The sequence below is a fragment of the Nomascus leucogenys genome, chromosome 12, assembly GCF_006542625.1.
Source record: "Nomascus leucogenys isolate Asia chromosome 12, Asia_NLE_v1, whole genome shotgun sequence".
In the NCBI taxonomy this organism is placed as follows: Eukaryota; Metazoa; Chordata; class Mammalia; order Primates; family Hylobatidae; genus Nomascus; species Nomascus leucogenys.
Genome location: NC_044392.1, coordinates 16,927,102 through 16,952,840, shown reverse-complemented (window position 1 = coordinate 16,952,840; position 25,739 = coordinate 16,927,102). Strand labels below are relative to the sequence as shown.

General features: G+C 37.0%; 1 protein-coding gene and 1 pseudogene across 6 annotated transcripts in view; one reads left to right on the top strand and one right to left on the bottom strand.

The window, feature by feature from the left end:
* Nucleotides 1–25,739, top strand: part of SPATA6 (spermatogenesis associated 6) — a 133,433-nt gene that overhangs the window by 18,329 nt on the left and 89,365 nt on the right. For 4 of the 6 annotated variants that reach the window (XM_012511002.2, XM_030823877.1, XM_030823875.1 and 1 more), the window contains exons 4-6: nucleotides 16,107–16,148; nucleotides 17,674–17,798; nucleotides 25,345–25,425. In XM_012511002.2, the coding sequence (XP_012366456.2) occupies nucleotides 16,107–16,148; nucleotides 17,674–17,798; nucleotides 25,345–25,425 (248 nt within the window). The remainder of the gene's footprint in view (nucleotides 1–16,106; nucleotides 16,149–17,673; nucleotides 17,799–25,344; nucleotides 25,426–25,739) is intronic. The other 2 variants (XM_003259006.4, XM_030823876.1) reach the window with 1 other exon arrangement.
* On the bottom strand, nucleotides 1,871–1,981 carry LOC115837686 (annotated as a pseudogene).

The following is a 25,739-nucleotide window of genomic DNA, read 5'->3' as shown; positions in this document are numbered from 1 at the left end:
AGTCTTATTACATGTTCACTCTGCCACCTGAAGAGCATTGCTGGAATATTTAAAAGCAAATTCTATGCATTATGTCATTTCACCACAAATACTTTGGTATGGCCTCTAACAGATAAAGGCTTTAAAAAATACAGAACCACCATGCTGCTATCATACCTAACAAAATCAGTAATTTCTTAATAAAATCAAACAGTCGTAATTCAAAATTTCCCTAGTTGTCCCCAAAGTGTGTTTTTGCAATCGATTTGTTAAAATCAGGATCCAATCAAGGTGTGGTTCACACACCATATATGTTGATTTCTCTCTTTTTTCCTGTAGTAGTGTCCTACCTTTTTTGTTTTTAATACTGTGGATTTGTTAGAAAAACTAGCTCATTTAGCATGTCATACAGTTTGAGTTTGGCTGATTGCTTCCTTAAAATGTTGTTTAGGTTGTTTCTTACTTGTTTTATAAACTGATAATTAGACACAGAGGTTTGATTAGATTCTGGCTTATTTTGTTACTTTGGCAAGAAATCTTCATAGTTGGTGCTGTGTACTTAATGGCATTATGTCAAGTTGCATAAAATATCTGATTGTTTTACGTTTAGTGATGCTAAGAATGATAATTTGGCTCCAGGCAGCATCAGCCTGATTCCTCCATTATAAGGCGCCCATCAGCTTTTCATCTAATAGCTGTAGTATCCTTTGAGATCCATGTTTTCCTTAGGGGTTGCACATTGCTATTTTTCTAATATTGTCATTCTTTTGTATTTATTAGCTAGAATTTTTCTATAAAAGGAATTTTCCTAATCAGCAATTTTGTTACTTTGAAATATAGTTCCTAGAGGAAAGGCACGACAAATCCTTCATTCCCTCCTTCTCTTACTTTATTTAACAGCTTTAGTGAGGTATAATTTATATATCATAAAATTCACCCATTGTAACCATAGTTAAATGATTTCTAGAAAATTTATACAATTGTGTATCCTCATCATTTTCCAATGTAGAATGTCTCTACCACCCCAAAAAGTTCCTGATGCCTATTTGCAGTCAGTCCCTATGCCCACCTCCCAGTCCCCAGAAACCAATGTATTTTCTGTCTCTCTATATTTGCCTTTTTCTAGAAATTTCATCTAAAGAGTTATGTAATATGTAGTCTTTTTTCTCTGGCTTCTTTTCATTTAGAGTAATGTTTTTCAGAATCATTCATGTTGTTCCACATCTAAGTAGTTAATTCCTTTTTATTGCTGAATAGTATTCTGTTGTATGGAATGTTTCCCTTCCACATTGACTATTGACTATTTGATGGACATTTGGACTGTTTTCAGTTTTGGGCAATTATGAACCATGTTGGTATGAATATGTGGATATGTGCTGGGAATATGGGTGTGCTCAGAAAAGACATATTGCAGCTGATGGGGATGGAGAATGTCTTTTTTTTTTCCCATGGGGACACTGAATAAACTTGTTTGTTGTGTGCCTGCATTTTGACTGTGACCCATCATATGATGTTAAGTGTGGAATTTTCCACTTGTGGCATAATGTCAGCATTCAAAAAGTTTTGGATTTTGGGACATTTCAGATTTCATGTTTTTGGATTAGGGATATTCAACCTGTACCTACTTTGCCTATGATTTGCTCTTCCTTTTTCAGCTTCTCCTTTTTTTTTTTTTGAGACAGGATCTTGCTGTCACCCAGGCTGGAGTACAGTAGCATGAACACGGCTGACTGCAGCCTCTACGTCCTAAGTTCAAGCGATTTTTCCGCCTTAGCCTCCCAAGTAGCTGGGACCACAGGCATGTGCCACCATGCCAGCTAATTTTTTTTTATTTTTTGTAGAGATGGGGTTTTGCCCTTTTGCCCAGGCTGGCAGCTTCTTGAGATGGAAGCATAGATGATTGATTACAGATATTTTTTCCTTTCTAATATAAGCTTTTTATTAGCAATAATCATGCCTTGGATAAATCTCATTGGCTACGATACTGCCAATGTGCAAAGCTTAATACAAGCTTTTGAAGGTGTAAATTTCCATCTTCCCACTGACTTTGCCCTATTTCATGAGTTTTGCTGTTATTTGTTGTTTCCACTAATTTTAAGATATTGTCTAATTTTTTTGGTTTGATTTCTTCTTTGACCATGGGTTCTTTTGAAATATCTTATTTCCAAATATTTGGGGATTTCCTATATTTCTTTCTAAAGTTGATTCTAATTTAATTCTGTTGTGGTGAGAGAACATAATTTGTAGGATTTTAACTTTTTTCATTTATTGAGACTTGTTTATGGCCTATCCTATGGTCTTGAGGATGTTCCAAGTGCACTTGAAAAGACTGTGTACAATTGACCTTTGAACAAGATGGGAGTTAGAGGTGCCATCTTCCCATGTAATCGAAAATTCACGTATAACGTTTTTTTGTTTTGAGATGGAGTCTTACCCTGTCGCCAAGGCCGGAGTGCAGTGGTGCGATGTCGGCTCACTGCAAGCTCCATCTCTCAGGTTCAAGTGATTCTCCTGCCTCAGCCTCCTGAGTGGCTGGGACTACAGGTGCGTGACACCATGCCCGGCTAATTTTTGTATTTTAGTACACATGGGGTTTTGCAATGTTACCCAGTTTTGTCTGGAACTCCTGACCTCAGGTGATCCATCCACCTTGGCCTCCCAAAGTGCTAGGATTACAGGCATGAGCCACCATGCCTGGCCATGTATAACTTTTGACTCCCCTGAAAACTTAACTACTAATAACCTACTCTTGACCAGAAGCGTTACCAATAACATAAGCAGTCAATTAACACATATTTTGTTTGTTATATGTATTATATACTATATTCTTATAATAAAGTAAGCTAGAGAAAAGCAAATGCTGTTAAGAAAACCATGAAAAAAGAAAATATATTTACTATTCATTAAGTAGAAGTTCATCATAAAAGTCTTCATCATCTTCATGTTAGCAGGCTGAGGAGGAAGAGAAAGAGAAGAGGTTGGTCTTGCTGTCTCAGTGGTAGCAGAGGCAGAAGAAAATTCGTGTATAAATGGACCTATGCAGTTCAAACATGTGGTTCAATGTCAACTGTATTTTGCTGTCATTGATTGAGTTAATCTATTACAATCTATTTCTGTCATTTAAGTTGATAATGTTCAAGTCTTGTGCATTCTGATTGTGTTCTTTTGGGAGGGTTGGTTGTTTTCCTAATTACTAAGAGAAAGATATTTAAATGTCTAATTACAATTATTGAATTATTTCTTTCATTTATATCAGGTTTTGCTTCATATAATCTGCTGGTTATCAATTTATTGCACCTAACCAAATTCAATCTTCTTTCCTGTTCTGTGGAAATTGACTTAAACCCTTAAAATTTTTTTCTCTACCTGGCACTGAAGCTTTGTATATTAGAGGACCCTGAAGAAATACTGCAAGGGAGCAGATTTTGCTTCCAGGTACCAATGTATTCATTTGACTTTTTCCACCACCAGGCTTCTGAAGCCGTTGTAGCTTCTCAAATGGCCAGGTATTGCAATACGTGGTGGTCTGCAGTGTTTTCCCCCAGCTGGCCTCTCTTTGGATTGTTCTATAGTGAAGCTTCTGATAAAATACCTCCCTGTAAATAGCCTCCCTGCTATCCTAGAGGGAGAATTTCTGGCAAGTTCCAAAGGGCAGATTTTCAGTATATACCACTGGCACGGCACTAGAGTGACTTCTCTTTGAGTGAGCCCAGACCGTACCCTCTCCAGCAAGGTCTGATCTCAACACTGGGGAATAAGGCTTATGTAGAGTTTCTCTGTTGGTACTCTGAGCCCTAGGGGTAATGGCTGCTTTTCTACCTGCTATTCCTATATTATTTTAAATTCTTTTTACATCTTCCTAGACAGTCTCTTACTCCTTGAATACCCTGTTATAGTTAACTGTTCTTTATATTAAACTTTTCCTGTGTGACTTCTCTCTCCTAATTGGACCTAGTGTGATGTATTTATTTTGAGGCTCGGTCTTAATTGCTTATACATTTATAATTGTTATATTTTCTTGAATCTTAACCTAATTTATGGCAGCAAAATTTATAGCAGCAAAATTGCCGTGGTCTCAGGCCTCACATCTTCCCCACCATATCCTTAAGAATAAGTAAGAAGTCTGTGTCCCATACTTTTCATCAAGCCTTGAGGTTTATTCTAATCAGAGTAGAAAGGGGGATGTAGTATGCTGTTGGCATAGCCTATATACACATGTTCTACCTTTCGTTCAGGTGGTACATGTGTTAGCTTAAGAACTATGTAGATCTTTAATGGAAGGGGAAAGGAGGAGAATAGATGCCCTGGCAGCACCTCATAGATATTCCTACAGTGTGCCTCCATAGTACTGAGCCTTTAAATTTAAACACAGAATGATAGCAGAAATGACAGAAATAACCCATTTAAATAAAATATATAGTCAAGCCCAAATAATCAGTTTGGCTGTATGTCAGTGGAAGCAAAGAGAAGAATTTCAAGTAAGGAAGATTATTGAACCAATGTGGAATCTTCTAGAATTTTCAGCTACCTATTCTAGTATTGGAATTGAGTCATATATACATTTCCTATTGTCTAAAATACAAAACTAATATATGCTTATCTGTCTGCCTAAAATCAAAAATTTATTAATTAAGAATGTTATTAAAAAACAAATTGAACATGCTCCAGATTCTCAAGGGGACCCTAGCACCCCTTTAACTGGATAGTCTATGAATGGTCAGATCATTGAGTAACCTCAGATCAAATGATTCTGACAGTCCTTGTATGTCTGGAGTTGGTTCCTTCTGGTGGGTTCTTGGTCTGGCTGACTTCAAGAATGAAGCTGGGGACCTTCGTGGTGAGTGTTACAGCTCTTGAAGGTGGCATGGACCCAAAGAGTGAGCAGCAGCAAGATTTATTGTGAAGAATGAAAGAACAAAGCTTCCACAGCATGAAGGGGACCTGAGCGGGTTGCTGCTGCTGGCTGGGGTGGCCAGCTTTTATTCCCTTATTTGTCCCCACCTACATCCTTCTGTTTGATCCATTTTACAGAGCGCTCATTGGTCCATTTTACAGAGTGCTGATTGGTGTGTTTACAAACCTTTAGCTAGACACAGAGCGCTGATTGGTGCATTTTTACAGAGTGCTGCTTGGTGCATTTACAGTCCTTTAGCTAGACACAAAAGTTCTCCAAGTCCCCACTCGACCCAGGAAGTCCAGCTGGCTTCACCTCTCACTTGGACCTACTAATTACTTAAAATGTTCCTAGTTTATTATTATTGGTGATGTATTATTAGTGTCAGTACATTAGTATTATTGTAGAACTTTCCAATTCTATTTCATACCCTATATGCCCCACTAAGGAATCTCCAGGGACCCAGAATCACCTCAGGCTCTAGGGAGATATATATTAACTATATGTATTATAATTTAATAAATTAGTTATATAATTATATTACATAAGTTAATACAATTATATTAAATGTCAATGATATTAAAAGCCATAACAGGGCAATTTTACACTTACAGAGAAGGTTTCCTCTTCAGGGAAATGGTTTTAATTCTGGAATCTACGAGAACAAAATAATTTATGCCTAATGTATACCCTGGGAACCACTTTTAGGCAAGAAAGAGAATGAAAAAGTTTTCTATTTTATAGATTTTCTGTTGAAACTGGATTTTCGTCTTCTTTCACTGAAGGTTTGCAGATTTTCATCTATAGACACACACACACAAACCCGTAAGTGCACCACAGATGTTCTCTCACTATACTGCCACAAATGTACTACCTGAAAAGCTCTTCCTCCAGATGTGTATATGGCTTGCTCTCTCACTTATTTCCAGTCACTCCTCAGATTTATCATAATCAGAGAGGCCTTCTCTTACCAACATATATAAAACAGCACCCCTCTTTGTTCAATGTCTCAATTCTGTTCGATTATCTTTATATCTGTATCTTGTACACCAGTATGTTTTGAGAGTAAAGGGGTATGCTAGTAATATTTTTGCCAAAACCAAAGGTATAAAAAGGTACCACTCAGGGCAAAAGGAATGAATGGTTCTCCTGTTTTTCTTTCTAGCACTGACATTTATTTTTTTAAATTTTTTATCGCACTAGAATAACAGTTTTATAAGAGTAGAGATTTTTCCTGTTTTTTTTTTTTTTTCTTTCACTGCTGTATCTCTAGTGCATAGTACCTGGCACCTACTATGTGTTTGATATCCAAGGAGTTAAACAAAATATCATAACTGCTTCATATAACTGCCTCTCATTACCATTTTTATGACCGTTGGAACTGTCCTATTTAAAGACACCTGTTTGTAGTATTACAATCTTGTGATTAGGAAATGTATTTTGTATTTGAAAATTTAGAATAGCTGTTTTGGTCTCCTTCTTCCACCATTTGGATAAAGAGAAGATATGATCTTTATTTATATTGCAGTATGTTACTAGGTGTTTGTGTTGATTTCTCTTGCCTATAGGGAGCTAAAGTGGCAGTTTTATTAGAGCTCCTGCTTCTCGGCTTCTAGGAATTAGTTCTTACCTGATATCTGGAATATCAGGTAAAACCTTTTTTAAAGCCCCTTTAAAATGCTTTCAGGTGAAGGTTTGAGGCTAAGAATACATTCCTCAAAGTCTGTGCATGAGAATATTTCTGACTCAGTCCTCAGGAGAGCTTGTAGGACTAAGGATTTATATAACAAATATATTCAAACCAATTTATCTTTACAGTTTGGGCAGGTAAATAGGTATTTAGAAGAAATTATTATAGCAGCTGTTTGTGCTGGTACAGAGGTTTAACAGTAGTCTGGCATGTAAGGTATTTCCTATAGCCTTTTGGTTTACTATTTTTCTATAATATTTCTGGAGTATCATAGTACATTTAATTCGTAACTCACAGTAAAAGTACATGTGAAAATGAGAAGTTGTACAGAAGAAGAAGGAAAATTATTTTTAGCTATAATAGTTACAAAATAAGATTATATTGTATGTTCCAGTAGATGTAGTTTACATTAACTTAATATTTGTGTTCCAGCAGCATTAGTTCTCCATAAAGCTTTTCTTTAAATAATTTACAGTCTTTCTCCTTGAAGTAATTTTTATTACAGTGAAATATACATAATGAAATTTACTATCTTAATCATTTTAAGTATACAGTTTAGTGGTATTAAATACATTTATAATGTTGTGCACGCATTACCACCATGCAGCTCCATAACTCTTTTCATCTTGTAAAACTGAAACTATACCCATTAAACAATAACACCCATTTTCCCCTCCCTGCAGTCTCTGGCAACCACCATTCTGTTTTCTGTCTCTATGATTTTGAGTACTCTGAGTATCTCAGATAAGCACAATCATGCTGTATTTATGTGTGTGTTTTTTTTTTAAACTGGCTTATTTTACATAGTGTAATGTTTTCTAGGTTCATTCATGTTGTAACGTGTCAGAATTTCCCAACTTTTTTTTTTTTTTTTTTTTTTTGAGACGGAGTCTTGCTCTGTCCCCCAGGCTGGAGTGCAGTGGTGCGATCTCGGCTCACTGCAAGCTCCGCCTCCCGGGTTCACGCCATTCTCCTGCCTCAGCCTCCCGAGTAGCTGGGACTACAGGCACCTGCCACCACGCCCGGCTAATTTTTTGTATTTTTAGTAGAGACGGGGTTTCACCGTGTTAGCCAGGATGGTCTCGATCTCCTGACCTCGTGATCCGCCCACCTCAGCCTCCCAAAGTGCTGGGATTACAGGCTTGAGCCACCGCGCCCAGCCAGAATTGCCTTCCTTTTTAAGGATGAATGATATTCCATTGTATGCATACATCACATTTAGCCTATCACTTCGTGTGTTGATGGACACTTGGGTTGCTTCCATGTTTTAGTTATTGTGACTAATGCTGCTATGAACATGGGAGTACAGATATCTGTTTGCGATCCTACTTTCCATGCTTTTGAATATATATCCAGATGTGGAATTGCTGGATCATATGGTAATTCTATCTTTACTTTTTTTCAGAAATTACCATACTGTTTTCCATTGTAGCTGTATCATTTTATATTTTCATCAACTGCACAAGGATTCCATTTTCTCCACATCCTCACCAACACTTGTTTTCTGTTGTTTTGATAGCCCTTTCAATGAGTGTGAGATGGTATCTCATTTTAGTTGTAATTTACATTTTCCTAATTATTAGTGATCTTGAGCATCTTTTCTTGTGCTTATTAGCCATTTATGTATCCTCTTTGGAGAAATGTCTATTTAAGTATTTTACCCATTTTTGAATTGGTTTTTTTGTTGTTTTAGGAATTTTCTGTGTATTCTGGATTGTAATTTTTATCAGATATATTATTTGCAAATGTGCTCTCCCATTGTTTGGATTGCCTTTTTACTGCATTGATACTGCCTTTTTATGCATAAAATTTTAAAATTTTCATGGAGTCCTATTTGTGTATTTTTTTAAATTGCTTTTGCCTTGGTTGTGTTATCCAAGAAATCATTGCTAAATCCAATGTACTGAAGCCTTTTTTCTATATATTTTTAGGAGTTTTATGCTTTTCTAGGTCCTTAAATTGTAAAGTTAGTTTGTGGATTTGAGATCTTTTTTATTATTTACTTATTTATTTTTGAGACAAGGTCTGGCTTTATTGCCCAGGCTGGAGTGCAGTGGTGTGTTCTCAGCTCACTGCAGCCTCTGCCTCCCAGGCTCAAGCCATTCTCCCACCTCAGGCTCCCAAGTAGCTGGGACTACAGGCATGCACCACCATGCCCAGCTAATTTTCATATTTTTTGTAGAGACAGGGTTTCACCATGTTGCCCAGGCTGTCTCGAGCTCGTGAACTCAAGCAATCCACCCACCTTGGCCTCCCAAGGTGCTGAGATTACATGCATGAGTTGCTACACCCTGCCCTTTCTAATTTTTTAGTGTAAGCATTGATAGCTATAGATTTCTCTCTTAGTACTGCTTTCCCTGTATCCCATAAGTTTTGGTATTGTATTTTCATTTTTATTTATCTCTAAGTATTTTCTAATTTCCCTCATGATTTCTTCTTTAATCCATTGATTATGTAAGAGTGTGTTGTTTTATTTCCATAAATTGGTGAATTTTCCAAGTTTACTTCTGTTGTTGATTTCTATCCTTATCCCATTGTGGTTAGAGAATATACTTTGTATATCTATCTTCCTAAATCTATTAAAATTTAATTTGTGGTCTACCATATGGTCTATACTAGAAAATGCCCCATATATGCCCCATATATACTTGAGAAAAATATGTATGTTGTTGTGGTTGGATAGAGTGTTTGGTAAATGTCTGTTAGAGCTATTTGGTTTATCATGTTTTTTTTTTTTTTAGGTTCTCTGTTTTCTTTCTTCTGTGTGGTTGTTTTAACCATTATTTAGAGTGGTTATTGATGTCTTACTATTATTGTAGAACCATTTGTTTCTCTCTTCAATTCTGTCAATTTTTGTTTCATATATTTTTATGATCTGTTTATAGATGTATAAATGTTTACAATTCTTACATCTTTTTGCCACATTGAACCTTTTATTAATGTGTAATGCTCTTTTTCGCTTGTAATCTTTTCTGATTTTAAGTCTATTTTGTCTGATATTAGTATAACCACCCCTGCTCTCTTTTAGTTACTTTTTGCATGGAATATCTTTTCCCATCCTTTCAGTTTTAAAATATGTGCATCTTTAGACCTAAAATGAGTGCCTGTAGACAGCATATCCCAGGTCATATGTTTTTATCCATTCTACCATTCTTTGTCTTTTGCTGAGACGCTTTAATTCATTTACATTTAAAGTAATTACTGATAGAGACTTATTTCATTTGCTATTTATTTTCTATATGCCTTACAACTTTTTTGTCACTCATTTCCTGCATTACTGTCTTCTTTTGTGTTTAGTTGCTATTTTTGGTAATGAATTGTTTAAGTTTCTCTCTCATTTCCTTTTGTGTGTATTCTGTGTCTGTTTTCATTGTGGTTACCATGAGGATTACATTTAATACACCTATGTTGTAACGCTAATTACATGTTTATACTTTGTGTGCTCCAAAACATAAACTAATAATTGAAAAAATATACTAGTATTTGAAAATACATTGCAAGCAAAAATGTGGAGTTACAACCCATTGTTATAATAATACTAGCTTTTATAACTTCCTGCTTATTTACCTTTATTGAGATCTTTATTTCTTTGTATGACTTTGTGTTACTGTCTAGTGTCCTTTCATTTCACCCTTTAGGACTCTCTTAAACATTTCTTGCAGGACAGGTCTAGTGGTAATAAGCTTTGTCAGTTTTTATTTATCTGGGGACATCATAGCTTCTCCTTCAGTTTTGAAGGAGAGTTTTGCTTGATATAGAATTCTTGTTAGTTTTTTCTTTAAATATTTTGTATATACGAGCCCACTGCCTTCTGACCTCCAGTTTCTGATGAGGTATCTGCTAATAATCTTTTTGAAGACCTTTTGTAAGTGATGCGTTTCTTGTCTTTTGTGCTGTTTTCAAGATTCTCACTTTGTCTTTAGAAATTTATAATGTGTCTCATTGTGGTACTTTTATATTCATCTTGGAGTTTGTTGAGCTTCTTGAATATTTACATTTATTTCATTCACCAAATTTGAGAAGTTTCCCGACATTGTTTCTTTAAATATATTCTTTGCTCCTTTCTCTCTCTTTCCTCCTTCATGGACTTTCCCAGTGTGTCCATTGGTCCTCTTGATGGTGTCCTACACATTCCTTAGGCTGCTCACTTTTCTTCAATTATTTTTCTTTCTGTTACTCAGACTCAATAATTTGCATTGTCCTATCTTCAAGTTCACTGATTCATTTTTCTTCCTGGGAAATCCTCTTTTGAGTCCATCTAATAAATTTTTCATTTTAGTTATTGTATGTTTCAGCTGCAACGTTTTCTTTTGGTTCCCTTTAAATATTTTTATTGATATTTCCATTTTGTTCATACATTTTTTCTCTGACCTTCTCTTTATCTTTCTTTTCTTTTTGAGCATCTCTATGACAGTGATTTTAAAGTCTTTTTCTAGTTTATCTGCCATAAGTTCTTTTCCACAGGTAGTTTCTGCTGATTTGTTTTCTTCCTTTGATTGCAGCATATTTCTTGTTTCTTTTATCCCTTATGATTATTTTTTGTTGAAAACTGGGCATTTGATTCTAATAATGTGGTAACTCTGGAATCCAGATTTTTTCTCTTCTCTAGTTTTTCCTGTTTCCCTAGTTTTTTGTTATTATTTTCGATTTTTTCATTGTTGTGGGCTGTCTTTGTGTTGGAGATCAGCCTAAAGTATAAATGTCTCCTTAAGTATTTTCAGAGCCTTCCCCTGAGCACGTATGGTCACTTTATAATTTTCTCTGTATATGCAGTTGTTTTTCAATGTCTTATTCTTTAAGGCTCCCAAAAAGGGAAAAAGAAAAATAAAAGAGGGAAGAAGAATACTGGTCCTTGGGAGGGGCTTGCAACAATGGGGTGAGGTGCAACAACATGGCTATAAGGCTCTTTATCTGCATCTCTGTTATTGGGGAGCAGAGTATAAATCTCCAATATTTGGAGGACAGGATTTTTTTTTGCCCATCCTGGCAAGCCTGTGTGCAGGTTGCTCCTAAAAAAAATACTTATCTTCCTGCAGTGGGTTGGGGTTTGAGGGTTGGGTAGCTGTTATTGTACTAAGAGCTGAAATTGACTGAAATTGATCATGGTTTATAGTTGAAGCCTTCCCCTGGAAGTTGCAAACCTTTGATAGACGCTAGTCTTCCAAAATAGTTATATCAAATAGATCTATTAGATAGATGTCTCTTACACACACATGTGTATATATATACACATGTATATATATAATATATATATATATGTGTATATATATACACGTATATATATAATACATAATATATATACGTGTATATATATACATGTATGTGTGTGTATATATATATATATATACACACGTGTATATATACCTATATGGTTGACCCTGAGCAAAGTGAATTTGAACTGTTTGGATCCATTTTCTTCTGTCTCTGCCGCTCCTGAGACAGCAAGACCAACCCCCACTTCTTTCTCCTGTACCTCAGCCTGCTCAATGTGAAGACAAGGATGAAGAACTTCATGATGAATATGTTTATGTTTATACATATTTCTACTTAATAAATAGTAAACATATTTTCTCTCCCTTATGATTTTCTTATTAATGTTTTTTCCCTAGTTTATTATAATAATATATGTACAATGCACAAAACATGTTAATTGTGTTTTTGTGTTATTATTATTATTGTTATTTTTTGAGACGGAGTTTCGCTCTTCTTGGCCAGGCTAGAGCGCAATGGCGTGATCTCAGCTCACCACAACATCCGCCTCCTGGGTTCAAGCGATTCTCCTGCCTCAGCCTCCAGAGTAGCTGGAATTACAGGCATGTGCCACCACGCCCAGCTATGTTGTATTTTTAGTGGAGATGGGGTTTCTCCATCAGGTCGAATTCCTGACTTCAGGTGATCTGCGTGGCTCGGTCTCCCAAAGTGCTGGGATTACAGGCATAAGCCACTGCGCCCAGCCTGTTTTTATGTTATTATTAAGGCTTTGGGTCAGTGGTAAGCTATTAGTAGTTAAGTTTTTAGGGAGCCAGATGCATATGGTTTCATATGCATGGAGCTATAAGAAAGAATAAAATCATGTCTTTTGCAGCAGCATGGATGCAGCTGGAGGCCATTATCCTAAGTGAATTAATGCAGAAACAGAAAACCAAATATAATGTATTCTGTCTTATAAGTAGGAGCTAAACACTGGGTATACATGGACACGAAGATGGGAACAATAAATACTAGAGATTTCAAAAAGGTGAAGGGAAGGAAGTGTTATGTAAATGTTTTCTTTTTGTAGGAATTTGATTTTTTCATACATCATTATTTTGAAGCAAATCTCATATATCATATCCTTTTATCTATATATATGGATATTTCACTCTACTCTCTTCTTGCTTGAATGGTTTCTGAGGACAAGTCAGATGTATTTCTTATCTTTGCTTTTCTATAGGTTCAGTATTTTTTCCCTTTGGCTTCTTTCAGGATTTTTCATTTCTTTTCAAACTTTTTTTTGAGAGAGTCTCGCTCCTTTACCCAGGCTGGAGTGCAGGGGTATGATTTTGGTTCACTGCCACCTCCACCTCCCTGTCTCAAGTGATCCTCCTACCTCAGCCTCCCGAGTAGCTGGGACTAGAGGTGCGTGCCACCATGCCTAGATAATTTTTGTATTTTCTGTAGAGACAGGGTTTTGCCATGTCGCCCAGGCTGGTTTTGAACTCCTGAGCTCAAGCAGTCCACGCTCCTCAGCTTCGCAAAGTGCTGGGATTACAGGTGTGAGCCACCGTGCCTGGCGCAAGAGTTTTCTTTTGTCTTTTATTTTCAGAAGTTTGAATATGATATGCCTAGGGATATTTTGGGGGGCGTTTATTCTGCTTGCTCTTCTCTGACCTTCCTGTATTTTGGTTTGGCATCTGATATTAATTTAAGGAAATTTGTTTTCATTACTGCTTCAGGCACTTTTGTGTGGTTTTTTTTTCTGTTTCTTCTCTTTCTGATATTCTCATCATGTGTATTTATACCTTTTGTTGTCATCTCAGAGTTCTTGGTTATTCTGTTGTGTGTTTTTTTTTTTTTTCAGTCTTTTTTTCTGTTTGCTTTTCAGTTTTGGAAATTTTTGTTGTCATATCTTTAAGCTTTAAGATTCTTTCTTCAGCCATGTCCTATCTAATAGTGAGTTCATCAGAGGCATTCTTCATTTCCATTACAGTGTTTTCAATCTATAGTATTTCTTTTTTATTTGTGAAAATTGTCAGAATCAAAATCAAGTTGTCTGTGTTAAAAACCAAAACCAAAAACACCAAAAAAACCCCTGACAAATATGGGGAAAGGCTATGAAGGGAGGATTCTCACACTTATATGCCTGATAACAAAACTATCATAAAAGACTCTACAAAAATCTAAGCCTTGCACAAAGGCCATCGCAACCTAACCCAAAAAATACTCGTGTGAGCACATCTGCCCAGCAGCTTCCTGTCCAAGCTTGGACTGTCATCACCCTTGTTACTGATACTTGTAGCCAAGACTAATCATTTCAAAACAATTATGTAACTTTCCTCACATTCCCTTTAAAACCGTTTGTCTTCCTTTGCCTCTCTGAATGCACATATAGTTTACTATGGCACCTTTATTCCCATTTCAATGCCCTCTTCCTTAATAAATATTATTTTCTTTAAAGAGCCTCTTGCTGTTTGTTATTTAGGTTGACAGTTTTTTTCTTAGAATTTCTGTCTGTTTCTGGTTATATTATCCAGCCGTTCTTGCATGTTGTTTCCTTTTTCCATTAGATCCCATGGCGTGTTATAGTTTTTCAAAATTCATGATTTAGTAATTCCAGTATTCCTGCCATATCTGACTCTGGGTCTGATGCTTGTTCAATCTCTTCAAACTGTTTTTTTGCTGTTTAGTATGCCTTATGTAAGTATTCGTACTTAGTATGTACTTATTTGCTGAAAGCTATACTGAGTGAATAGAACTGTGGTAAAGAGCTTTTAGTAATGTATTGGTAAGGTGTGAGGAGAGGGAGGTGTTCTACAGTCCTATGATCAGGTTGCAGTCTTTTGGTGAGCCTATGCCCCTAAATTGTGACCTTCACCGGTGCTTCTGATTTTCCCCTCTTAGTTTGGACAGCATGGCTAGAGGGAGGTGCAGTGAGTTTTTCCCTTCCCCTGTGTGGAATGCTAGATATGGCTGTAGTTGGGTATTTCCCTTCTCTCACATGGAAGGCTAGAGGGAGCTGAAGTTGGATTATTTTCTTCCCACAAGTAGAAGTTCAGAGCTGGCTGGAGTTGAGTATTTTCTTTCTCTCAGGTAGGTTAGGCTCTGATATGAGCCCAGTAGATGAGGCTGTAGAAAAAGAACTTCTCCTGAGGTCAGGTCTTGTTAAGAATGGAATGCTCTGACATACTTCAAAATGGTTTTTTTTTTTCTCTTCTCCCTGCTGGTGGAAATATGAGGGGATTTTTCTCCAGTATTTATAGTGAGAACCTAGTAGAACTCCTGGAAGTAAAACTTAACAAAAACTTGAGAGCCCAATGATTGGATTTCTCTGGAGTTTTTATCTCTCACACTTGTCCGCACTGAGCCTCCAGCAATTCATCACTTATAGTTCAGGCAACCCATACAAAGTTTCACTAGTCATGCTGGAAGTGCTCTCAAGAAGCAGAGAAAAGTCATGACATTACAAGAAAAAGTTGATTTGCTTGATATGTACCATACATAGAGGTCTACAGCTTTGGTTACATTCCATTTCAAACAGACAATTTATCTTGTAAGCAGACAATATAAACTTAAGCTATAAATAAATACAGTACCATAAATGTGCTTTCTCATCCTTAGGATTTTCTTAATAACATTTTCTTTTCTCTAGCTTACTTTATTGTAAGAATACAGTATATAATACATATAGCATAAAATATATGCTAATCAACTATGTTCCTAGTAATGCTTCTGGTCAACAGTAGGCTATTAAGTTAAGATTTTGGGAAGTCAAAAATTATACATGGATTTTTGATGGCACAGGTGTTGGTGCCCCTAATGCTCAAGTTGTTCAAGAGTCAACGTACCTCACTGTACTCACCACTCTGCTTAAGAAATAGACATAATTTATATTTATAAAAGTATACATTAGGCTGGGCACGGTGGCTCACACCTGTAATCCCAGCCCTTTGGAAGGCCGAGGCGGGTGGATCACAAGGTCAGGAGATCGAGACCATCCTGGCCAACATGGTGAAACCCCTTCTCTACTAAAATACAAAAAAAAAAAGTATCCAGGCGTGGTGGCGCATACCTGTAGTCCCAGCTACTCAGGAGGCTGAGGCAGGGGAATTGCTCGAATCCGGGAGGCGGAGGTTGCAGTGAGCCAAGATTGCACCACTGCACTCCAGCCTGGCGACAGAGTGAGACCCTGTCTCAAAAAAAAAAAAAGAAGTGTACATTATATACTAATATATAAACATATATATATAGTCTACCTAGTGATTACTTTGGCTTTTAGACATTCCCGTGGTAAATTAAGTAATTTTTTTGTTATTAATTTAAGGAAATTTTTCTTTAAACTTTTAGATGATACAGCAGTGTTCGAGTTGATACAGCTAGTTCCACCAGGTAATATATATATAGATGTAATATATACAATATAATATATCATAAATTGATGTAATATATAATATAATGTATTATATATTGATTATACTATATTATTTGATAAGGATATAGTATAGTGTATTATATACTGATAAAGTAAATTGACTTGGGAACTCATGTCAGTGACTTGTTTTTTTACTTTCAAATCTCATCTTTCCAGGCCGAGCACGGTGGCTCATGCCTGTAATCCCAGCACTTTGAGAGGCTGAGGCAGGCGGATCACCTGAGGTCAGGAGTTCGAGACCAGCCTGACCAACATGGTGAAACCCCGTCTCTACTAAAAATACAAAAATTATCCAGGTGTGGTGGTGGGCATCTGTAATCCCAACTACTTGAGAGGCTGAGACAGAAGAATCACTTGAACCCGGGAGGCAGAGGTTGCAGTGAGCCAAGATCATGGCATTGCACTCCAGCCTGGGTGACAGAGCGAGACTCCGTCTCAAAAAAAAAATCTCATCTATCCTCCTCTTCCCAAGTTAAGAACAGTGTCAAGTTTCTGTTGTTGATCTACTATGTGTAAAATGTCAGTAGACCAAAATAATATATACAGAAAAATTGTCATAAATGTCACTTTAATACATTGTGCTAAAATTGAATAGTAATAATTGAAAATGGAAAATAACATCATTCTGAAATATTTTGTGACAGTCATAAAAATTGACTTTTAAGTTTTTGCGATTTTTCTAAAACTATATATTTTTATTGATAAAGTAGTTAATTATCATTGTTTTTGTGTGTTGCATATTATTAGGGAAGGGAAGAGAATAAAACCTTACTTATGTAGTAAATGTTACAGTTCCCTGGAGAAGGCAGAGTTAAAATATAGAGGCTAGTGTCATTTCTGATACTGATTTCTGTGATTATAGATGACATCTATATTAATCAAATTTTTATTTTATGTGAAAAATGGAGTGCTGGCTGGGCGCGGTGGCTCACGTTTGTAATCCCAGCACTTTGTGGGGCCAAGGTGGGCAGATCATGAGGTCAGGAGATTGAGACCATCCTGGCCACCATGTTGAAACCCCGTCTCTACTAAAAATATATAGCTAGGCATGGTGGCGCGTGCCTGTAGTCCCAGCTACTCAGGAGGCTGAGGGAGGAGAATCACTTGAACCCAGGGTGGGGTGGAGGTTGCAGTGAGCTGAGATGGTGCCATTGCACTCCAGCCTGGGCAAAAAGAGTGAAATTCCGTCTCAAAAAAAAAAAGAAGTCTGTCTCAAAAAACAAACAAAAACCAATGTGGAGATGGTAACTGACATATAAATGTTGGACCAACTTCGTATTTTTGTAGTATGTTTCTGAAAAAGGAAAATGTATTAATATTTTTAACGTATCTTTATTTTAATTTTCCTTTCATAGAAAATAAACATGACCCAAAACAGGTATTTCAATAAGGCATCAGGCAATAGATATATCATACTTGGTGATTTTGTTTCTAAATAGAATATTTTGTTATAATTTGAATCATAGGATATCTTTCTTGTAGTGGGTGAAACACTGTCTACATATGATGAAAATACACGAGATTTCATGTTTCCGGGTCCAAACCAAATGTCTGGACACCATGATTCAAACCGCCAGGTTACCATGAGGAGGATTTCTGGCCTTCGAGTAAGTGCTTGCAATTTTCTGAATCAGTTTTTGATGGAAAATCATTGTCAGAAACCACCGCATAGTGCTCACCATCTTAAATGTGAAGAACCAATTCAAAGTGTAATTTAGTTTACTTCTTGTTTTGTAGTTTAAATCTTAATTGTTTTAGATTTCAATATGTTAAACATATAAAGATATTTATTTACAGCAATGTAAAAACAAACTAATACAGTAAATTGGTTACTTAACATATTGTAATCTAAATGAAAATAATTTAATAAAAAAGTGCCATTCAAAATTTTTTAAATTGTAATTGACATTCTTCAAATCTCTGTCATCCCCTTCTCTCCCCATCCCCATCCCATCTCTGTCTCTCTGTCTCTTTCTTCTCTTTATTTTTCTCTCTAAGGGATGATAACAAACATTTGAAAAGATAACTCAAACTCATTAGTATTCAGAGAAATCCAAGTTACAACAACCATATGATTTCATTTATATAGCTATAAGATTGGGAAAATTTAATACATCTGATAAAAGTGAAAAACTTAGAATCTTTTATATGCTGCTATACCATGCGATATGGTTAGGCTCTGTGTCCCCACCCAAATCTCATCTTCAATTGTAATCCCTGTAATCCTTGTGTGTCAGGGGTGGGACCTGGTGGGAGGTGGTGATTAGATCATGAGGGTGGTTTCCCCCGTGCTGTTCTCACGATAGTAAGTGAGTTCTCCTGAAATCTGATGGTTTTATAAGTGTTTGACATTTCCTGCTGCACACACATTTTCTCTCTCGCTTGCTGCCATGTAAGATGTTGTGCCTCTTCCCCGTCCACTGTGATTATAAGTTTCCTGAGGCCTTCCCAGCCATGCAAAACTGTGAGTCAGTTAGACCTCTTTCCTGATAAATTACCCAGTCTCAGATATTTCTTGATAGCAATATGACAATGGATTAATACAGTAAATTGGTACTGAGGTAGTGGGGCATTGCTATAAGATACCTGAGAATGTGGAAGTGAATTTGGAACTGGGTAATGGGCAGATGGAGGAACACTTTGGAGGGCTCAGAAGGCAGGAAGATGTGGGAAAGTTTGGAACTTCCTAGAGACTTGTTGAATGGCTTTAACTAAAATGCCGTTAGTGATATAGACAATGAAGTCCAGACGGAGGTTGTCTCAGATGAAGATGAGAAATTTCTTGGGAACTGGAATAAGGGTGACTCTTGCTATGCTTTAGCAAAGAGACTGGCAGCATTTTGCCCCTGCGCTAGAGATCTGTGGAACTTTGAACTTGAGAGAGATGATTTAGGGTATCTGGTGGAAGAAATTTCTAGGCAGCAAAGCATTCAAGAGGTGACTTGGGTGCTGTTAAAGGCATTCAATTTCAAAAGGGAAATGGAATGTAAAAGTTTGGAAAATTTGCAGCCTGACAATGGGATAGAAAAGAAAATTCAATTTTCTGAGTAGAAATTCAAGCCAGCTGTAGAAATTTGCATAAGTAACAAGGAGCTGAATGTTAATCACCAAGACAGTGGGGCAAATGTCTCCAGGGCATGTCAGAGACCTTTGTGGCAGCCCTTCCCATCACAGGCCTTGAGGCCTAAGATGAAAAAGTGGTTTTGTGGCCTAGGCCCAGGGTCCCTGTGCTGTGTGCAGCCTAGGGACCTGGTGCTGTGTCTCAGCCACTCTAGCCATGGCTGAAAGGGGCTAACATAGAGCTTGGGTCGTGGCTTCAGAGGGTGCAGGCCTCAAGCCTGTGGTGTTGAGCCTGCAAGTGCACAGAAATCAAGAATTGAGGTTTGGGAACTTCTGCCTAAATTTCAGAAGATGTGTGGAAATGCCTGGATGCCCAGGCAAAAGTTTGCGGCAGGGGCGAGGTGCTCATGGAGAACCTCTGCTAGGGCAGCCTGGAAGGGAAATGTGGGGTCAGAGCCTCCACACAGAGTCCCTACTGGGGCACTGCCTAGTGGAGCTGTGAGAAGAGGGCCACCGTTCTCCAGATCCCAGAATGGTAGATCTACCGACAGCTTGCACCATGCGCCTGGAAAAGCTGCAGACACTCAGTGCCAACCAGTGAAGGCAGCCAGTAGGGAGGCTGTACCCTGCAAAGCCACAGGGGCAGAGCTGCCCAAGACCATGGGAACACACCTGTTGTATCAGTGTGACCTGGATGTGAGATATGGAGTCAAAGGAGATCATTTTGGAGCTTTAAGATTTGATTGCCCTGCTGGATTTTGGACTTGCATGGGGCCTGTAGCCCCTTTGTTTTGGTCAATTTCTCCCATTTGGAATTGTTGTATTTACTCAGTGCCTACACCCCCATTGTATCTAGGAAGTAACTAACTTGTTTTTGATTTTACAGGCTCAAAAGTGGAAGGCACTTGCCTTGTCTCAATGAAACTTTGGAATGTGGACTTTTGAGTTAGTGCTGAAATGAGTTAAGACTTTGGGGGACTGTTGGGAAGGCATGATTGGTTTTGAAATGTGAAGATATGAGATTTGGGAGGGTCCAGGGACTGAATGATGTGGTGTGGTTCTGGGTCCCTACCCAGATCTCATTTTGCAGCTCCCATAATTCTCATGTGTCATGGGAGGGACCCGGTGGGAGATGATTGAATCGTGGGGATAGGTCTTTCCCATGCTGTTCTCATGATAGTGAATGGGTCTCATGAGATCTGATGGTTTAAAAAATGGGAATTTCTCTGCACAAGCTCTCTCTTTGCCTGCCACCATCCATGTAAGATGTGACTTGCTCCTCTCTGCATTCCACCATGTGGAAGTGTAAGTCCAGTAAACCTCTTTCTTTTGTAAATTGCCCATTCTCAGGTATGTCTTTATCAGTACCATTAAAAATGAACGAATACAGTATCTATCTTAAACATGTATTCTCTCCGGTATACTAAGAGCCTTCTTAAGAATGTTTACCTGTTGGTTCATAATAGTGAAAAATGGAAATAATTGATATGTCTGTTAGGAGTTTAGATAGATTAGTTGTAAAACATTTATATAATGGAAATATATATTCATACACCTAAAATTAAAAGCTGCATCAAGTGACAGCTTACTCTCTATCCTTTACTATAACTTCCTTCAAGTTCTGCGGATGATTTGAAAATATTTTATTGCTGAAAGTAAGTCTTCCATGCAGAGAAACTGAGAGAAGCCCATGCCATTTCAAAAGAGGAAAAGCAAAAATTGTCCAGCTTGAAATTATTTGGATAGACCTTTAAAACTAATTTTATAAAATATTAGAGTAGTCCGAATACGGAGAGTGTTGATATATGAAGAAATATAGTGAACTAAGTAATTTCTCCTGTAGATTTATGATATGCCCTATTCCAAGAAAAAGCAGCTTCATCTTTATGAAAGTATAAAATTTGACTAAGTAGCAAGTCTATAAAACAATACTTTCTTTGGGGATATTTCAGTGTCCATTAGCAAGCTTCTGTACTATGAAAGTCTTCAAAGAGTATTTCAAGATCTGTGTGGAAACATACAATGAACAAATAATCACATTTTAAAATTATGGTCTCTTTAATGTAATTTAAAATTCTGTATTATACCAATGTGGTAATATAAACTCAAGAGTATGGAGCATTAAGAGGGATTTACTTTTCATTATTTAATTTGAGTTACTTTTGCATTTATTTGGAAGATGATGGATTATTAAAAATATATAAAAATCAGGACTTCTAGGAATGGCAGTTTGAAGAGATTGAGAGTGCTTATAAAACTAGACAAAATTTTCACAAACAATAAATTCAGGATACTGGAAACTGACAAGTAAAGGAAGACAAATGAAGAAGTTTTCATGCTTGAAAAACTGCTAAAGCTTTGGGAAAAACTGGCGAGACTATTAAAATTCTTGCCTGGGATGCTCTTATATTCTGTTTGATACGTGAGAACTAGAGTTTATCTATTCTGGAGCTAGGTGCAAAAATCAACAGCTTTGCTACCGGGGGAAGAGAATCAGTTTTGGGCAGTGGCACAAATAGCACAGCTTTGCCAGCTAACTGTGGTGGATTCAGTTGGAGCAGATGAAGAAACCCCACAGCTTTGCTAGGCAGAGCTCTAACTGGGTAAGGATTACCTGCCAGAAAGTTGACAGGGAAGTCCTGGGAGTAAGGTAACAATAAAGGGCTGAGATAAACTCTCCACCTATTCTTGGCTGACTGTGAAACTGCGTATCAAGGGGAGACAGTGAGAGCCCAGCCAAAAGTGAAAGCCAAGGGAGACTGGAGTCCTGGCTGCAATTTTGAATGATTTCCTAATCTATACACAGGTCATCAGTAGAGGGTAGGTCTCCTATGGGTTCATTGCGTGACCACTTACCTATGCATATGCAGGTGAGACTCCTAGAAAGAATCAAAGAATAGAAATACATAGAACATATATAAACTGAACACCAAATTGGCAGTTCTAAATCTAGCCGTATCTATCATTATATTTAAATACGAATAGGAAAAATGCTTCAATCAGTAGTTTGTTGCCCTGGCAGAAACAATGCACTCCTTCCGGGAATTCTTGTGATTCTGCATAATCATCTGTAAGTCCCAGGCTATCCTCCTGAAGACTTTACTATGGCAAGGATTCAGACAACATTTGGGATTAAATTCTGGCACTTTCGTGGATGAACTGAGTAACCTTTGGTAAAGCACCATAACATGGAGATATCATAGAGTTTTTGGGTGGATTAATGTAAACTTGTAAATGGTTATAGCAGTGTCTGGCAAGTAAATACTCAGTACATGTCAGTGATATGATGATAGCCGTGAATATCATGATGGTGATGATGGAGTAGTGATGATGATAATATCTCCTGTTCTAGATTATGAACTCCATAAAAACAGAATCTTTGACTTTCTCATCTTTGAATTTAACTCTTAACACAGTACCTTGCCTGGAGTAGGTATTTAATAAATGTATCTTGATTAAATTGAATGAATGTATTGCATCTTGTTGTAGACTTCATAGATGAACTGACATTTGAAATGGTGTGATGATTAATCTTATGTGTCAGTTTGGCTAGATTATGGTGCCCAGTTATTTGATCAAACACAAGTCTAGATGTTATTCTAAAAAGTATTTGATAGTTGTGATTAATATTTACAATCACTTGACTTTAAATAAAGGAGATAACTTTGAGATTACTTTGGCAATTTGAGTGGGCCTCATCTAATAAATTGAAGACCTGAAGAGGAAAAGCTGAGGTTTACTGATGAACAAGGGATTCTTTTGTTTTGTTTTGTTTTGTTTTTGAGACAGGGTCTTTCTTTGTCACCTAGGCTGGAGTGCAGTTGCGAGATCATGGCTTACTGCAGCCTTGACCTCCCAGGCTCAAACGGTAATGTCTATAGTGATTGTCCTGTCCCTGCTGCACAGGTGCACCTTGGGCATGTGTGAGGCAGATAACTTTTCTCTTTAGGTCATATGTCTTCTGATTGTGAGAAACTATATTTTAGGAGCTATACATAAGGAACTACACCTCAGCAGCCTTATCTATACCAGGATTTTATTTAGATGCCAACATCCTGGATTTCAAGCTGAAGTTGTAAAAGGATGAGACTTTAATTCTTTTATTTTTATTGGTACAGCATGAATGTATTTTGCACGTGAGAGGAATGTAAGTAATTTGTGGTCAGAGAGCAGACTGGTGGTTTTAAACCTGTGCACAAAATTTTTGCTACTCCTTTATTGAAAAGGTAGCCTAACTACTCTGTCCTTGAGTTTGGATTATACTTAATGAGTCTAAGGAATAGAATGTGGTAGGGGTGACAGTGTTAGTTTCTGAGACTACATCATTGTGGCTTCCTTCTTGCTTTACTCTTGGATCATCCACTTTGATTAACTAGAGCCACATCATGAGGACACTCAATAGCCCTTTGGAGAGGTTTATGAGTTGCAGAATGTTCTTGCCAAAAGCTAGAAAGGAACTGAGGCTTCCAGCCAACAGCCCTGTGAATGAACCTTCCTGAGAAGCAGATTCTCAAGCTCCAGTCAAGTTTTCGGTTGACTGCAGCCTAAATGACATCTTGACCACAATTTCATGAAAAATTTCAACACAGAAACACATAGCTCAACCTCTTTCAGATTTCTGACCCATAGAAATTATATAAGATAATAAATATGTACTGATGCTTTAAACTGCTAAGTTTCAAGGTAATTTGTTTTGTAATACTAGGTAATTAACAAGTAGATATAGTGGATATCACTATGAAGATATGTTTGCAGAAGAACACACATTGAAAATGTAGCCTAACTACTCTTTTTGAGTGTAGACTGTAGTGATGCTGATGAATAGAATGTGGCAAGATTGACTGTTATATTTTCGAGACTACATCAGTTCAGTCAATTGTTAGGCAACTCCGATTTACCTTTTCTTTAATATGTATGATGTTTTTAAACTTAGCTGGTCACAGACTTGATTTGTTGAGGCCAAATGTAGGTATTGAATCACAATTGCTTTTGCACCAACCTAATACCTTGGTCAGTGTCTTATTTTTACTGTATTAGAATGAAACTGCCCTGGGCATAGACTGTATTCTTTAATGTTTTGTTGACTGCATAATTGTGTGCTTCCAAATATTTTCGCAGATACTTTGTGACTGTCCTTTTGAATTTAACCATTTATCTCTATTTATTTCAAACAGTGTTCAAGGTGGTGATTGAAATGTTAGAAATATAAGCCACATTCATTTCTAGATATGAATATAAGATACATTATAGGAAAAAATGTTGGCAGAATTAGTAGAGACTTATCTTTTCTATTTTCAAGAACTACATGTCGAGGAGCTGGGCTTTTTGTTTTTGTTTTTTTAAAATTTTAATGGACAGGCCAGACCCAGTGGCTCATGCCTGTAATTCCAGTGCTTTGGGAGGCTGAGGCAGGAGGATTGCTTGAGGCCAGGAGTTTGACACCAGCCTGCGTGACATAGTGAGATCCTGTGTCTACAAAATAATGAAAAAATCAGCTGAATGTGGTGGTGTGTCCTGTAGTCCTAGCTACTTGGAAGGCTGAGGGGAAAGGATCACTTAAGTCCAAGAGTTAGAGTCTGCAGTGAGCTGTGATGGCACCACTATACTCCAGAGACCTTGTCTCTAAGAAAAAAATTGAGAAATACTAATTGTATATATTTATGATATACAACATGATGTTTGATATATGTATACATTGTGGAATGGCTAAATCAAGCTAACATTTGTTTCTTGACTATGTAGTTAAATATGTCTTAAGTTGCAAAAGTAAAAAGCTGAAATTTATTAAGTATGTTTATATATTTATGGCTATAATATATCATAGTTTAAAAGTTTAAAACAGTTTGACAGGGAAATACTTAAAAATGAAAAAATAGACTATTTTATAAAAGTGTAAAATCACTCATGATGGAATCGTCAGCAGAGACACTGTGACTTGCTAACATTTAGCCAGACTATGTTGTCTTTATCTTTAATGAAAAGTTCAAACTAACAGTGAAACAGCTGAACTTTGACTTTAGGTCATATTTTTATCATTAATGATTATCTCTATTTAATGGAAATGTCTAATAATACCCTCTTTTTTCTTCTCAGGGAAATGCTCCAAAGCTGGAATTTTCTACGACTTCAGTGATTACTGAATGTCTGATAAGTTCAAGGAAATGCCGCACTCAGGTTAAAATTATTTGTATAAAGTATTTAATGGTTCAATTTATTTGGTCATATTCGTGGCCTTTTGGCAAGCGTTATTTATTTTGGCTGCAGCTCTTTTCACTTTTTGGGGGGTCAATTTGTAGTTGAAGTACAACAATATAGGTATTTAACAGTTTGGTTATATCTTAGTAAATGTGAGAATGAAGAGCTTGGTGTGTATGATAGAGGATGTCATCTTGTGATTATTATTACTACTATTTTTTTACTTCTTGGACTTTTTGATTTTAGTGCACAGAAATCAAGCTGCCATAAAGATGTTAGGATCAAGTAGTCTC